General features: G+C 39.3%; 1 protein-coding gene across 3 annotated transcripts in view; it reads left to right on the forward strand.

Annotated features, from left to right (window-relative positions):
- Positions 1 to 16,591, forward strand: part of MBOAT2 (membrane bound O-acyltransferase domain containing 2) — a 153,762-nt gene extending 137,171 nt beyond the window's left edge. For all 3 annotated transcript variants that reach the window (XM_055252544.2, XM_055252545.2, XM_063622840.1), the window contains 5 exons: positions 429 to 532; positions 4,715 to 4,779; positions 6,207 to 6,339; positions 8,188 to 8,339; positions 9,980 to 16,591. In XM_055252544.2, coding sequence (XP_055108519.1) covers positions 429 to 532; positions 4,715 to 4,779; positions 6,207 to 6,339; positions 8,188 to 8,339; positions 9,980 to 10,202 — 677 coding nt within the window. In that variant the 3' untranslated portion in view covers positions 10,203 to 16,591. The remainder of the gene's footprint in view (positions 1 to 428; positions 533 to 4,714; positions 4,780 to 6,206; positions 6,340 to 8,187; positions 8,340 to 9,979) is intronic.

The following is a 16,591-nucleotide window of genomic DNA, read 5'->3' on the forward strand; positions in this document are numbered from 1 at the left end:
TTATATATTATTGTTTATAGTAAACTTCAAATATATGATTAAAAAGAACATGGTGCTCCCAGAGCAAAAACATCGCCTTAGCAACTTCTTGGCAGCTGATCGAGCATACTGTGCTGTGTTCCACTGGCACAGCTAATGTTGGGGAGCGTTTCCCGTTCGAGTCTTCACCTTTACCTATTGGTCCTCAGCAGCTTTTAGACTCCACCTGCCCCCAACTCAGGCATGATGTCTCATGTATTGCTGACTAACCAAATTGTCCTGGATGTGTTATTTTCATTGTATGTGATGTTGTTTCTGTCTTAAAAATTAGAATAAATCTACTTTTACTGTTTAAGAATAAAAGGTATAATAACACATACCTTCTGGGAGAATATGGTAGATTGTTATGGAGATTCTTAATACTGTTTTTTAAATTTTGTTTTCTATAGCTGATGCCATTAATAATGCTGCAGGCTTTGGTTTCAGAGGGTATGACAAAAATGGAGCAGCTCGCTGGGACTTAATTTCCAATTTGAGAATTCAACAAATAGAGGTGAGTCAATCATTAAGAAGTTAGTTACTATATACTTTAAGTACCATAGTTTGCTTTCATAAGTTATGGTGTGATGCCCTAGGAGTGGTATTGAAGGTTTTTTAATATTAACATTCATTCTTTCATTTAACCAATACATACTGGTCATCAACTATGTGCCCTGGGCACTGGAGACAATGAATAAGATAGGTGCAATTCAGGCCCTCATGAAGCTTTAGTTTCCTAGAGGTTACAGAATAAGGTAAAATAGGTGGTGATCAGAGAGGGGTAAGGCATGTGGGTATTTGTGAAATAGGAATCCAGGTTAGTTGAGGTGTTTAGGGGAAGAGGGTCCTAAGGAAAATGATGCTTAAGCTGAGTCCCAAAGAAGTAAGAGACAACCGGACACTCCAAGTAGAGGGAGCAGCCTGGGGGCCGAGAGCTGTGCAGCTCGTGTTGCTTCATAGTTTAGGGAGCCATGAAGGATGAGGTTGGGGAAGTGGAGGCCAGGCAGCCACACTCTTACAGGCCATATTAAGAGTTTTGATCTTTCTTATAAGAGTAATGGGGCACTATGGATGGATTATATGTGTAGCCAAGTGAGGTGATCATATAGGTGTTTTAGAAGGATCTGGCATGTAGAATGTATTTCCCTCAAGAGGCAGAGAGCTCTGTCAGGAGGATGTTTTGTTAATCCAAGATGATGGTGACCTAAACCACATACTGCCAGTGGGGCTATAAACACGTAAATATATTGGAGAGCTGTGTAAGAGACTCAGCAGAACTTGGTGATAAATTGGGATCAGCAAGAGAGAATGAGTTATGAATCAGGCCCAGAAATCTGGTTTAAACAACTAGGTTTATGGTGATACCTTCCACTTAGATAAGGAATGGAGAATAGACATGAGCTTGAAGGGACAGGTAATATCTTCAAATCACAGACTTAGTGAGTTGTCCACCAGGCAGATCATGGTCAGACACTCAGCAGAGGCACCCGAGCTTGAGAGTGAAATCTGGGAACTATCAGTACGTGGCAGTTCAGGCCCTGGAAGAGAGAGTCAGAAGAGGTAAGAGTGTCTAAAAGAGCACCAGTACTGAGAGGCTGGGCAAAGGAATTCAGGAGAAGCCAGAAAGAAAAAAGGAGAAAACCAGCTGGGCACTGTGGCTCACACCTGTAATCTCAGCACTTTGGGAGGCCGAGGCGGGCAGATGGTTTGAGCTCAGGAGTTTGAGACCAGCCTGGGCAACATGGCAAAACCCTATCTCTACAAAAAATGCAAAAACTAGCTGGGCATGGTGGTGAGCACCTGTAGTCCCAGCTACTCAGCAGGCTGCAGTGAGCCGTGATCGTGCCACTTGCACTGTAGCCTGGGTGACACAACAAAACCTTGTCTCAAAAAAAAAAAAAAAAAGAAAACCATTGTTTTGCCAGCCTGTGAAAAGGATCATTCCAACATTCCCAATAGGAGAGATTACCAAAACTTGAGGTGAAGAGGTCAAGCTGGATCCTCTGATGAGCCCTAATGTTGCTAAAAGTGGGCAGGCAGGCAGTAAGTGCCCGAGATGGGATGCCATAAGAAATACAGGCCATCACTGAAGTGTGCTGAGATAACCAAATCTGAATCAGATTTCTAGATACTTCTAAATTTAGAGGGGATGTGGAGTATAGAGGGTAAGTTAGACACCAGATCAGATCAAAAGTGGGAAGTTCTATGGGACATATGACCCAAGCTATTACAGATTAAAAGAGGCTTTGGCCAAATGCACTGTATGAACTTTTTTGGGATGCTGATTGACCAAACCAACTGGAAAAGACTTTTCTAAACAATCAGGAATATTTGAATACGAAGGGGGATTAGATGATGTTGAGGAATTATTAATTTTGTCTGATCATGGTCTTTTAAAAAGTATTTATTGGACATATTCTGAACTAATTGCAGGTGAAATAAGTCTGGTATTTGCCTTGAAATATTCTTAACAACAATGTTGGCAATAAAAATGGAGAAGGAGAGGGAAAAATTGATCATTGTTGAAGTTGAGTGATGGATATAGCAGTGTTTCTAACTTTCTGTTTATTATTAACACCTTAAGGGGACTTTTGAGACACTCTTTTCCTAATAATTTCCCCCTTGAAATTTTAATACCACAGATACACTGTATACCTATTGATACACTGCTGTATGTATATATGTTCTTTATACCTAAAAAAAGATATTTTTGCCCCTTAAGAACCAATTTTCATCTCCTGGGGGCGATATCATGCCTGCTGAGAGTGTGTGGCTTGAGAAAAAGTAAAGAAAGGAGTTAATTTTTCTGAAGGAAAAAATGGTCATCAATGCTAAGTGCCACTGAGATACCAAGTAAGAGAAGGACACAAATGCCTTTATCGTTTATTTATTTATTTATTTATTTATTTGAGATAAAGTCTCGCTCTGTTGCCCAGGCTGGAGTGTGGTGGCGCGATTTCAGTTCACTGCAACCTCTGCCTCCCGGGTTCAAGCAATTCTCCTGCCTCAGCCTCCTGAGTAACTGGGATTCCAGGCACCTGCCACCACACCTGGCCAATGTTTGTATTTTTAGCAGAGACGGTGTTTCATCATGTTGGCCAGGCTAGTCTCAAACTCCTTACTTCAGGTGATCCACCCACCTCGGCCTCCCAAAGGGCTGGGATTACTGGCATGAGCCACCGTGCCCATCCTTGTTTATGGTTTTATGAACAACAGTTTCAGGAGAGGGATTGGCATAAAGGCCAGATTACACAACTCCTAGGAGTTCATTCCCCGTAAAGGGAAGAGGGTAGAAATAGGGCAGTAGCTGAGGGGAACAGGGAATTGAGGAGAGCTGTTTGTTTAATTTTGTTTTAAAATGGAGAGAGTAAAACATGTTTACTGATTAGGAGACTATTTGGAGGACAGAGTGTGAAGCTTCTCCTGCAGTTGAAGGAGAGAGACCTATTGATTGAAGTCCCGGAGAAGATGGAAGTGGAGACATTGGCCCTGAAGGAGAAGGACCACTTCTCCTGTTATAAAGACAGGAAGGAGGGCAGGATAAGTGTGTGTGCAGCTGAGTGTGTAGTTCGATGGTGAGAATTTGGAGTCTGATGATTTTATATCATCTCTGTAAAGTAGGAGGCCAACTTACCTGTTGTGAGGGAGAAAGGAGGTGATAGGACCAGAGATACAGATGGGGTATTAGGTTGAGTCATGTGAAATTGCTGACACTTACCTCTTCTTGACTTTATTTTTTAAAAAAGAGAAAAGAAAATTTCAAATGGTTCAGTCCAGTAGCTTTTTTCAGGAAGAGGAGAATGAACTGTCTAGGAAAACAGGTTTGTAGGTTGAGGGCTCAGTCGTGGTGGAGAACCATGAACTTAAGACAAAGGTCTGAAATGTGGTGATACTCTGCACTCAGCGTGCAAATGTTACCAGTGGGGAAAGTGGACAGTGTGGTTGATCTGGAATTAGGGTTTTGATAGGGAGGTGAATGGAAAGGAAAAAGAAACAAAAGCATTGAAGATTCTGACATAAGAGTAGTAAATAAGGGAACACAAAATCTAAAATGGTCAGAAGTGAAGACCAGAGGAGGGGAGAGTTACATAGGATGAAAGTAGACAGGGTGGGAGACGAAAGGCCCCTCTGAGATCAAAGAATAGCTTTAGTGGGAGTAACTGGAGAGAGGAAGCTGGGAAGGTGGGATGCCCTGCGAGATCTGGGTATGCAGATCCACTCTTTCAGGGGCAGCACAGCCAGACAGCGCCAGAATTGAGAGCGCTGAGAGACAATGGCAGGGCAGGATGTCGCGGTGGATGTCTGCTTCACCCAGAACCATGGCAGAGCTTGGCAGGAAGGAGGTAATGAGGTGGGCGCCCCAGTTTTCAGTGTGAGAGGGAGGCCATCGAAAGGCGTTTGTACACGTTCTCAGGAATTTCTTTGGAACAATTCCATGACATCCCTTGTAAATGTTAACATACAGGAGAAAAGGGTGATAATCCATCACCTCATAGATGTTCCCAACAATAAATAAACTTGTCTTATGTAGAATGATGTTACCACATTAGAAAAACAAGATTAAGGAAAGAGAAATCACTATACTACCATCGATGTTAAGTAATTTTTGTTTTTATTTTTTAGCATAATAATATATTATTGTATTTAAAGCTTCATTATTTTGTGACACAAAGAAAAAAGTTTCCTTTTTTTTCAGATGTCAACAAGTTTCAAGATGTTTCTTGATAATTGGAATATTCAGACAGCTCTTTGGCTCAAAAGGTGCGTTCCTTCAAAAACAATCTTTAGATGTGCTTTGGCGTCTAGTTCTTGAGGTTGAGTTTCATTGAATTCAGGTTCTTGACTAAATTAACGGTGTTGAGTGACATTGTGACCTCAGTGTCAGCCGGGAAACACTGTTAGCTTCCTCCTAAGCAAGTCAATATCGAGCGAGAACTATTTTGGCTTGAGTCGCAAATGCAGCTATCCTGCAGGTGCAGCTATCCTGCCCTCTCAGTCTCCTTTAAAGGCCTCTGCCAATGTCAGAAGTCACCAGTATCCTCCTTTGCAGCTCCTGATTGCGTTCAGTAGAGATGTGGTTTAAATTAACAAGTGCCTGTACAAGCACACAGTACTTATGCCTGGGTACCCCAGAACAGTCCCGGTTTTAAATATTTCAATTCAACAAATTTTATTTGTTAGGCAAGGGAAACAAAGATGAGTAAGATAAAAAGACTCAGCTCCTGAAAGTGAAAGAGTTCGCAATTTTGTTAAAGACACGGTGGTATAATCAGACACGTGCTGTTCCCTGTGGTGAGGATAAGGAGAGAGAAAGCAGGAACAGCGAGGGCACAGAGGGATGCAGGAAGAACTTCCTGGAAGTGTGGGTGCTTGACCTGAGGTTTGTGTCAGGAGTGTGTCTCATGAACAGGGCAAGGTAGAGGTAAGCCAGGCTAGGTGGAGTAACAGGTGTGAAGGACAGAGCTGGGGAACAGCACACTCTCCCAGGGGTTCTCTTATCGTCCCTGTGAGCACATTGCCCTATCTTGAATTTACTTCATAAAAAACAGCCCCTATAATGATAGGGTGCTAAGCAGCCTTTTTTTATAGTGTCCTTTTTTAAATGACAAATTAAACATCTTTATCCCTTGAGATGGCTAGCATACGCTATCATCTCTTCACAGTGCCTGGCAGTCTCCCCAGTGGCTGCAGATCCTCTGAGCTAATCTGTTGTGTTATTTTTTGTTATTGTTATAATTTAAATTTGATACCTTAGGGAAACTTTATTTTCAGTTGAGTTCTCTATCCCTGTTACAGGAAAACTGTAGACTAAGCACAGTCTATCTTCCAGAAAGAGTAGTGTTATTAGGTCAGTTGAAAGTTATTGATTTTTTTAAAAATAAAATAATGTAGGATAAAAGTAACCTTACTCTTTTTGTAAATTGTATAGACTCCCAAATACTAGAAATGATCATTTAAGTTACTATATATACCAGTAAGAAGATGGGAATTAACTTTATGTTCCTAATTTTGACACTTAATAGCTATGGCCTCCCTGAGATCCTAGAGAAGTGATTGCCTAAGATAAGTTGTATTTGTTTTTCTAGTTACCCTAAATCCTGTCAGGTAATAAAAGAATGATCATTGCAGGCTTCGTAAACTCGGGTCACTCACTCCACTTGGCTCTCCATGTTTTTCATGGTTTCTAGGGTGTGTTATGAACGAACCTCCTTCAGTCCAACTATCCAGACGTTCATTCTCTCTGCCATTTGGCACGGGGTATACCCAGGATATTATCTAACGTTTCTAACAGGGGTGTTAATGACATTAGCAGCACGAGCTGTAAGTATCAAGAATTTTATTTTACAATTCAATGGTCCGCTTGAACTGTTAAAAAGGCTGAGTACTTCTCTCTTACAAGGTAGACCCTCTTTCCTTGGCCACGGTCAGGATTGCCCTTTCCACTAGAAGCGAGGTGTGTAACTGTGTGCATGTTTGCTGAGCGCTCACCACGGGCGAGGCTCCATGCCCAGTTCCTGTGAGGGGAAAACACGTTTCTATGTGCCGGCAAGTAGGAGGCACTCACAAAATGTTACTTTGTCTTTACAGAATTTTCTGAAGGAGAGATAAAAACTGAGTTAAATAAAGATGATCAGAATGGGTAGGTTTATTTTAGAAATGTTTCCTGAAAGCCATAACCTTTGAGTCCTCTCTGAGACGAAGAGTAGGCTGTGCTAGGCCAAGACAGTGGATGAGCCACACTGGAAGTGGGCACAGTTCTTTAGAGTATTTGCCTAGATAGAACCTAGAGTAATATTTTGGGAAACAATTGAGGAATTAGGTTGGTGACATGAGAGAGGTAAGGAGAAGGATAATTTAGTGCAAGCCCTTGAAGACCAGTTAGAGGAAAGTGACATGACAAAAACCATGTTTGAACAAGCTGCTAATGGCACTTACAGGTAAGAGGGCTTCATTTAACAAACTAGCAGATATTTACTGTATTCCATTTTGAGGTACTTTGGGGATATATGAGGGAAATTTCAAGAAGTATTAACAAGGGTACCTTCCAGTAGTTTGTAGTCTAATTTGGGATAAGGTGTATGTGTGTGTGTACATACCTTATGCATGTGTGTGTGCACGCACACGTGCATCACAAGGCATGTGTGACAGATTTCATGGGTGTTATAAATACTAAGTAGCATAGGTGTTTAGAGATGGAAGAAGTCTCTTTAGGTTGGGTTAATTAGAGATGGCCCCATTAGGAAGGTGTTTGGATCTGGACTTTGAGAGACGAAAGTTATCTCAATAGTGAGTGAAGTATAATGGGGAAGAAAATGGCATTCTAAGCATCAGAAGGACATTAGCAAAACCCATAATTCTTAGTGGCTAGGCTCTGCTATCTCTTGCCTAGCTCACCGCCATGGCAGTCACCTGCTCTTGATTCCATCCTGTTCACCAGTGACAAATCCATTTGTCCTGAGGTACGGGCTTTCAGCATTCCATTCTTCCGCTTAAAAACTGTACCTAACTCCCTCCCATTGCAGACAGAATAGGATAGGCTTCTTCCCTACCTGGTGTTCACGTTCTGCCAATGCCTTGCTCCCTTCCCCCATTTGCCTCTCTAGAATTACGCAGTATCTATGCATACATGAATTCTCTGCTTCCATTAGATTTACTTGTCATTCCCCAATACACCATGCACTTGCACATTAGCAAAGCCAAGTTTGTCTTTCACAAATGCAGAGGTTAAATAAGAGTTAAGGATGAAGGTAAACCAAACTTTATTTATATACTATATTTTACCAAATATGATTTAAGGATCTCTAGGCAGTGTTGTCTTAAACTTTTCTTTTTTGGGGGGGAGACCTTTTATTTTAATACAGAATCTAATCTACAGAAAAGTTGCAAAGAACTTCTATATGCCCTTTACCCAGACTCACCAGTCATTTATGTTTTCCCTGTTACCTCCTCATCCCCCCTCTCTCTCTCTTTTATACACAGTATGTACAATGTGTATTTGCTTTTTTAGAACCAACTTTATCCACAGTAGCAGTGTACATTCCCACTAGCAACTTAGGAGAGTTTCAGTTACTCCACTCCACACCCTTCCAACAGTTGATATCACCAGTGTAACTGCATAAGTAATGTTAATTTAAAGATACAGCAAATGTTTTTGTTTCTTTATTTCAGATGAGAAATAACTTTAGACATTATTTCATTGAACCTTCCCAACTGAAATTATTTTATGATGTTATAACATGGATAGTAACTCAAGTAGCAATAAGTTACACAGTTGTGCCATTCGTACTTCTTTCTATAAAACCATCATTCACGTTTTACAGGTAAGTGTTACTCTTAAAACTTTGTCAGTGGGAATAGCTTTATTTTCAAGAGAAAGTTTCTTGCTATTGGATAGAATAGAAAAATAGTACCACAGCCACATTTCCTGCTGATAAATGCATTATCAGTTACTTTTTAATTCTGAACCAAGCAAGTCTCAGCGTTTCTCTGTGGAATGACTCATACTACTCAACCCTCAGATGAGTGATTTAGACACAGAAATATCAGCCAGGTAACCACTGCCTCAAACCTCTCCTAAATTTAACAAAAAACTTGTTAGCTTAATTGTCCTGAACTTCTTTGGGGAAAAAACCAGCTATTTACAAAGAATTATTAATTATCTTTTTTTTTTTTTTGAGACGGAATCTCTCTCTGTCACCCAGGCTGGAGTGCAGTGGTGCAATCTCGGCTCACTGCAACCTCTGCCTCCCAGGTTCAGGCAATTCTCTGCCTCAGCCTTCCAAGTAGCTAGGATTACAGGCACCCACCACTACACCCGGCTAATTTTTGTATTTTTTTTTTTTTTTTTGGTAGAGATGGGGTTTCACCATCTTGGCCAGGCTGGTCTTGAGCTCCTGACCTCGTGATCCACCCGCCTTGGCCTCCCAAAGGGCTGGGATTATAGGCATGAGCCACCACACCCAGCCTAAGGAAAATAAATTATATTTTATTTGTTCCTTTTCACTGTGTCTTTTATGTTTGATTGATACTGTGGTGATCTGTATATTATAGAAATTGTCTTGTCTCGAATTCCGTATTTTTGTAATCTACTTATCTCCTCTCCCTGCCCACCAAATTCCACTCCCCCATCTTAGATGGTGATATTTTAGAGATCAAAAACTTTATTCTTTTATAAATTCTTTATTACTGTGGCATTTAGAATGACTTAGCACAGAGTAGTCAAAAATTATTGAATCAAATATGACAATAATTATATAGGAAGACATTAAGTAAGTCCTGCTAAAGTTTCCATTTTAACAAAATTAGTACATGTTTAAAAATTTGATTGGGCTGTTGGTTAGATTTTCTATCCCAGGTACTTTGTTCAGAATCACTTGAGCTTACAGCTATAGATACAGTTGAGGTTACATTTGGTTTATATAATTTGAGAAATGATGTTTTCAATATTTTTAATAATGTGGCCTTTCTTTGCTTCATGAAAGTAATCATCAAGAAGCAATATTGCTTCTCTGCCACTCCCCTCATTAGAATATTTGTAACTTAGAGACAGTAAATAGCAGGTGAGGCCAGGCTGGTAAAGTCTTAACTATCTCCACATTTTCTTTGTTGACTCAACTTTTGATTCTCTGGATTAGGGAAATTTTCAGATTGCTACCGGTATTAATATGTACCTTTTTGTTTTTATTCTGTTTAACCATGGCCTTCTGACCCTTACAAAGGAATGTAATATGCTACCTAGAAAATCAGGCTTCTAACCAGCCTGGGTTTATCCAGTGCTATAAATACCCACTGGCCTACACTGTCAGGTTTCTTCTCCTGAGGGGGAAAAATAAAAGAATAATGTAGTAATGTAGTAAACAAATACATCCTGAGGTGGGCCACGTGACATTTTAACAAGTGTGCAGTTATTAAGAGTTATTAATTATCAAATTTTAATAAACTTTTTCCCTTTTTCTTTTAGCTCCTGGTATTACTGCCTGCACATTCTTGGTATCTTAGTATTATTGTTGTTGCCGGTGAAAAAAACTCAAAGAAAGAATACACATGAAAACATTCAGCTCTCACAATCCAAAAAGTTTGATGAAGGAGAAAATTCTTTGGGATGGAACAGTTTTTCTACAACAAACAATGTTTGCAATCAGAATCAAGAAATAGCCTCGAGACATTCATCACTAAAGCAGTGATTGGGAAGGCTCCAAGGGCTGTTTTTTTTTTTTTTTTTTTTTTTTTTTTGATGTTAACAGAAACCAATCTTAGCACCTTTTCAAGGGGTTTGAGTTTGTTGGAAAAGCAATGAACTGGGGGGAAATGGACAGTTATAGATAAGGAATTTCCTGTACACCAGATTGGAAATGGAGCGAAACAAGCCCTCCCATGCCATGTCCCCGTGGGCCATGCCTTATGTAAGAGTATTTCCATATTTCAGTGGGCACTCCCAACCTCAGCACTTGTCCGTAGGGTCACACGCGTGCCCTGTTGCTGAATGTACGTTGCGTATCCCCAGGCACTGAAGAGGTGGAAAAATAATCGTGTCAATCTGGATGATAGAGAGAAATTAACTTTTCCAAATGAATGTCTTGCCTTAAACCCTCTATTTCCTAAAATATGTTCCTAAATGGTATTTTCAAGTGTAATATTGTGAGAACGCTACTGCAGTAGTTGATGTTGTGTGTTGTAAAGGATTTTAGGAGGAATTTGAAACAGGATATTTAAGAGTGTGGATATTTTTTAAATGCAATAAACATCTCAGTATTTGAAAGGTTTTCTTAAAGTATGTCAAATGACTACAATCCATAGTGAAACTGTAAACAGTAATGGACGCCAAATTATAGGTAGCTGATTTTGCTGGAGAGTTTAATGGCCTTGTGCAGTCAAAGAGCGCTTCCAGAAGGAATTTCTTAAAACATGATGAAAGGTTTGGTAATGTGATATTTTAAGCTTATTCTTTTTCTTAAAAGACAGAGGTGACGAAGGAAGGCAGGAATGAAGAAGCACTGTGTGGCCTCCGGTGGAATGCATGGGGCACAGCCGCGGCGCTGCCGGCCGCTTCTCCCCCACGCCAGAGCTCTGCGCCATCATGTGAGACTTAAAAAAGTTGAATGACTTTGTGATACTTTGGACTCCTAAATTAAATTTATCAGGCATAAATTATGTAGAATTAGAGGCTTTGAAAATAATACTGGTAGGTTGCTCAAAGGTTTTGAAAGAGAAATCGCTAGGTAGGTTACTATCTGGCTAATCCATTTCTTATCCTTGACAATTTAATTCATATTTGGGAAACTTTTAGGGAAATGAAAACTAAAAGTCATTGAGTCTGGGTGACATTTTTTGAGAATAATGTAAATTCAGTTTCAAACGCTTCTCACATTAAAATTTTGCTGTGAACTCTTACTAAAATGAGTTTTAGGTTCTGTAAGTGGAAAAATGTGCTTTTATTTTATGGGCCATTTTTACCACGATTAATCTTGCCTTGGATTACTAGGCGTCTCCTGCGATCCCACAGAGGACTGTGGTGGCCACAGGAGCTGAAAGCAGAAGAGTGGGATTTGACGCCAGGCAGTGGAGCGGCCTCAGCCCCAGATTGTACCTCCTGCCCTGTGGGGTGGGGGGGGGCAAAGCCTTCTGACTTCACCTTTATTTGACCTATGTATGGAACTTACTTTTACTTTTTGCCTTAAATTTTTAATGAAATGCAAGTTTTCTGTGATGGGTTTCTCTCTCTCTTTTTTTCGGGGGGTGGGGTCACTAATAAATTTGCAAATGAAGTTAAGGACAAGGCAACCATCTGGCTTATGCTATGTAATACTTCATTTAAAGAAGAAAGGAAAAGCAAATGCACTTGCAACGTTTGAGGTCTCAGCAAAAATGGGAATGTGTCTTTTTTGAAGTTTAGAAATATCCTAATCTATTTTTATTTATCTAAAAGTAAGTGTTTTCCAGCTGATAAGGCTAACCCTACCATTCCTTCTCAGGAAAGGATTGATAACTAAATAAATTTCCTCTGTTTTCCCATGCATTGAAATTATGTTGGCTGGGCATGGTGGCTCACACCTATAATCCTAGCACTTTGGGAGGCTGAGGTGGGTGGATCACTTGAGGTCAGGAGTTCGAGACCAGCCTGGCTAACATGGTGAAACCCCGTCTCTACTGAAAATACAAAAATTAGACGGGCGTGGTGGCACACACCTGTAATCCCAGCTACTTGGGAGGCTGAGGCAGGAGAATTGCTTGAACCTGGGAGGCGGAGGTTGCAGTGGGCTGAAATTGTGCCACTGCACTCCAGCCTGGGTGACAGAGGGAGACTCCGTCTCACAAAAAAAAAAGAAAAAAGAAAAAGAAAAAAGAGAAAAGAAATTATGCCAGCTGTTTAATGTGAGAGAATAGAAAGAATGTTCATGGAAAGTTCCTGTCCTGTAAACTGTTTGATCATTTTCATTAATGTTGGAGAGAATCCGACTGCTTAATAGAGAAAGTGAACAGATTAAGAATTTAAAAGACAGGTTCAGGCATGTCATAAGTGAAAACAAGAAGGCTTAATACAAACTTGTTGGGTTTTGTATGTATGTGTGTGGTTTTTTTTCTTCTTTTTTTTTTTTTGGTTCAGCCTATCTAGCCACCTACAAATAATCACATTTCTATTACCTGAATTTACTTTATTTCTCAGCCTGTAAACACACTTAGTCACTGTTACCTGTTTCTTGCTTAGTGAATATAATCTTAGCACTGTCATCTAGAAAGCAAGATATTTGATTGGTTTTCTGGTTCCTTTGAAGATAATAATTCCATATCCAGTTTGACTGATTTTCATACCCCTGAATCAACTAGTTATTTTTATGAAATGGTTTTTGGATAGCTCTCCTCTAGTTTGGAGGAGTAATAGTCACAAAGATTAATATTTTGCTTATAGTACTTACAGTAGAAGAATTTTAAACTGGTACGTCTACTCCTGTTAAATAGAAAGGGGATTCATTGTATTATGTGCTTGCTTTTTTTTAATCAATAGAATAAGATTCAATGCATATTTATGTTATATATTTTCCACTATTCAGGTATCATGAAATCACTCCAGAGATAATCAATCAACATCATATTTATACTTTTGGTTAATTATATACTACTCAGGGAAAAAATGAACAAAAATAATTATTCATCCTTCAATTTCATTTTCTTGAAACAATAAGAGTTAGTATAATTTGGTATGCCTCAGTTGTCACCATTATATAAGTGGCTCATTCTGTTTTTAAAGTAAGTATTTTTATTGGAACTCAGGGTAATTGGGGGAATTTATTTAGCTTCTAAAATATCCAGCAGGATAGAGAAGATTTATTTGGCTTCAAAAATGTCTGGTGACCACTTCTCTTATTAGCCACTACTGTCCATTTGATTCAAAAATATATTTATTGGTCTCCACGATGTGTGACACACACAGAAGTTCCAAACATACCACTTTTGAGAAAAATGTGCAGTAAAAAGGAGGTTTCTAGAAAGTGACAGTAACTCACATTTAAGCACTAGCTGACCTAGGAGGAGACCTGGATCTTCATTCTGGTTCTGCCTTTCATGAGACTTAAGACTTGGAGGAGCCACCTGTCCTGTCGACCCCAAGTTCCTCAGCCGTAAGCAAACGGGTTAATACTAAGAGTTCAGGACCAGTTGGGTGTCGTGAACGGAGCCATTAGCAAGGTCTGTAGGATTCAAGGACTTGGGCAAATCCACAGTCCACACTGTTGTCATGGTCATTGACTTTTACTACTTGAGCTCAAAGCCCTGACATTTCAAAAGGTTGTCATGATAACAGTGAAACCTCTGAATCCCTTAAATCAGAAGGCATGGCAACATACTTTTTCCACTGGCAATAGCTCTTACAATGAGTGTTGCATAATGAAATAGTCTCTGCTGAAGAAAACATGTTTTCGTTTTGCTCTCTCTGCTTTATTGGTTTCTGTGCTGTGTAGAATTGGAGAAGATACATGCTCTGAAATATTTTATACAGATTACTGACTACTGGACAGGGTTTACCACTATATAACATCTCAAAGTTATTCAAGGATATTTAAAGCATATTTAGTTTAGTTACACCTTATTTTAAACCGCAGAAAACAATAGCTTTAAAATTTTTGCCATTAAAATAATTATAAATTTATACTTTTACTCAAGGACTAGATCAGTTTTAGGACAAAAATCTTTCCTATTTAAAATTCATACCTTGTAAGTATTTAGTTTGTATATTCATGAACAAATCCGGACATTTATACTTTTTTTTGTTTCCTTATCAACTGTTCACAATTATTAGTTAATTGGTCTTAACAGTTCTACGTTATAATTGAAAGAAAAATTACTTGAGAGAATAATTGTTTCAGAATAGTGCCTGCTATTTCTGTGTTAGCTAAAAATTTGTCCAGAGTTTTAGATATAAGCCAGTATTTTGTGGAGTTTTATCCAGGCATTAATAGTTCTTCCTGGCTGAAATTTAATATAGGTGCAGAATCCTAAATAACACTGTGAGATGTGATCTTAACTGCCCTCAATACCTTATAAAACTGCTGCATTTAACCCAGTGTGCATTTAATGAGTGGCTGGTCGTTGATACACTCATCTTAGATGCTGAAATTTCTGTTTTCTCCAGCCCTTGTAAAAGTGGGTTTCTTGATCAACGCGTGCTCCCAATGCTGAAGGAAAAGATTTGCATTTAAGAAAAGAAATGGCCGGGCGTGGTGGCTCACGCTTGTAATCCCAGCACTTTGGGAGGCCGAGACGGGCGGACTTTGGGAGGCCGAGACGGGCGGATCACGAGGTCAGGAAATGGAGACCACGGTGAAACCCCGTCTCTACTAAAAATACAAAAAAAAAAAAAAAATTAGCCGGGCGTGGTGGCGGGCGCCTGTAGTCCCAGCTACTTGGAGAGGCTGAGGCAGGAGAATGGCGTGAACCCGGGAGGCAGAGCTTGCAGTGAGCCCAGATTGCGCCACTGCACTCCAGCCTGGGCGATAGAGCGAGACTCCGTCTCAAAAAAAAAAAAAAAAAGCAAAGAAAAGAAAAAAAAAGAAATACACTCTGAAATTTGAGTTTGAAAGATTAGAACGTAGAGGGTCTCTACAGTGTTTTTCTGCAACACGAAGTAGTCAAATCTATTTATAGAAACTCTGATTACAACAGAAATTTTAAAATGAAATTTTCCACGTCGGTATTTTGTAGGAAAGCTCTTATAATCAATGCTTAAGCTGCTTTTTGAGGCTTTTCTTGTACAGAGGTTGCAGCCAATTACATTTTAATTGGTAGGCTGCTGAATAATGTTTTTGTATGTTTTAAAATAATATTTATTTTAATAGGTTTTTTAACATTATGCAAACCCCAATAAAGAACTGACACGCTCCATAGGCCATTGACTGGGAAATTTTGTGAAACACAGCCTAAATACACAGTTTTTACACCAACTAATTTGTCTTACCTTTAAAACTGATTATAACTCCTCTTTAAGTACAACTTTTATAAAGAAAAAACACAGCACTAAGACTATATGTTCTATAAATTATGGTGTGATGACCCATGCAGAACCGCTGTCTGAAGCTTACTCAGCGATGCATAGCCATCTCCAGCCGTGTTTTATCAAACGTCACACTAAGAATAAATGGAAATGCTCCAGTGAAAAACCAGAAGTTACAGAGCAACATAGGTAAAATGACTAACCAGTTTCTTAGTAACGTGTTTGAAATGGAAAAGGTGACTGACTATCTTTCACCAGAGTCTTAGCTGTTTCATGTTCACTATTTTAGGTTAATTTTCTTGGGAAATCAATTTGAATATTCCTCCCTGTACTTTCGCATTAAAGGACAAAAATACATGTTGAGAGTTTGACAGACTTTTAAAATATGCCTCTTTCCCAATTTTATGTATTTTTGGTTCTGCGCACACAGATTTATCAATGAAGTACATTTGCCTCTGACTTTATCACAAGGAAAAAGGAATCAAACATTGAACACAAATGTGTTCCAAACCAGTCTTGTCCATCTTGTCACTTTTACGTGACTGCTCCTCTGAACCAGAAGGGGCATGATAGAAGGCAATAGGAATGAAAGTAAAATCATTCAGGTGAAGTGAGAAATTCTTCCATATACAGAGTGAACATGTGTGATTTCATTCCTGCCTTCCTTTAAACGTTGTGTCTTGATCTCTGCCTAGTAGTAGTTGAGCCCTCAGTTGCCCAAACATGAGGAGAGACCCAACTCCAGCAGCCAGAATTCAGTATTTACATTTGCCTTCCCGAGTTGAGAATAGAATGTGGTGTTCTGTGCTTTCTGTTTTTATTATTCCAAAATATTTTTTTAAAGAAGTGTTATTTTTCAACAGATTCATAAATTAGTTGCTGATGTATGGTAAATTAAAACTCCCACTGTGTCAGTCAAACTGAGATGTGCTAATTTCATAACCACTCATTTCTAGTCTGTCAGAGCTGCGCTGGTGGCTTATTGCTGGTTTTTAAAGGTGTTTTTAACTTACTTGTAACATGTTTAGGACATGTTTTTTTTTCTAATTTGTGTGTCTTTACAACTGATTAAACAGTAGTTTAAAAATA

The sequence above is a fragment of the Symphalangus syndactylus genome, chromosome 18 (genome assembly GCF_028878055.3).
Source record: "Symphalangus syndactylus isolate Jambi chromosome 18, NHGRI_mSymSyn1-v2.1_pri, whole genome shotgun sequence".
NCBI lineage: Eukaryota > Metazoa > Chordata > Mammalia > Primates > Hylobatidae > Symphalangus > Symphalangus syndactylus.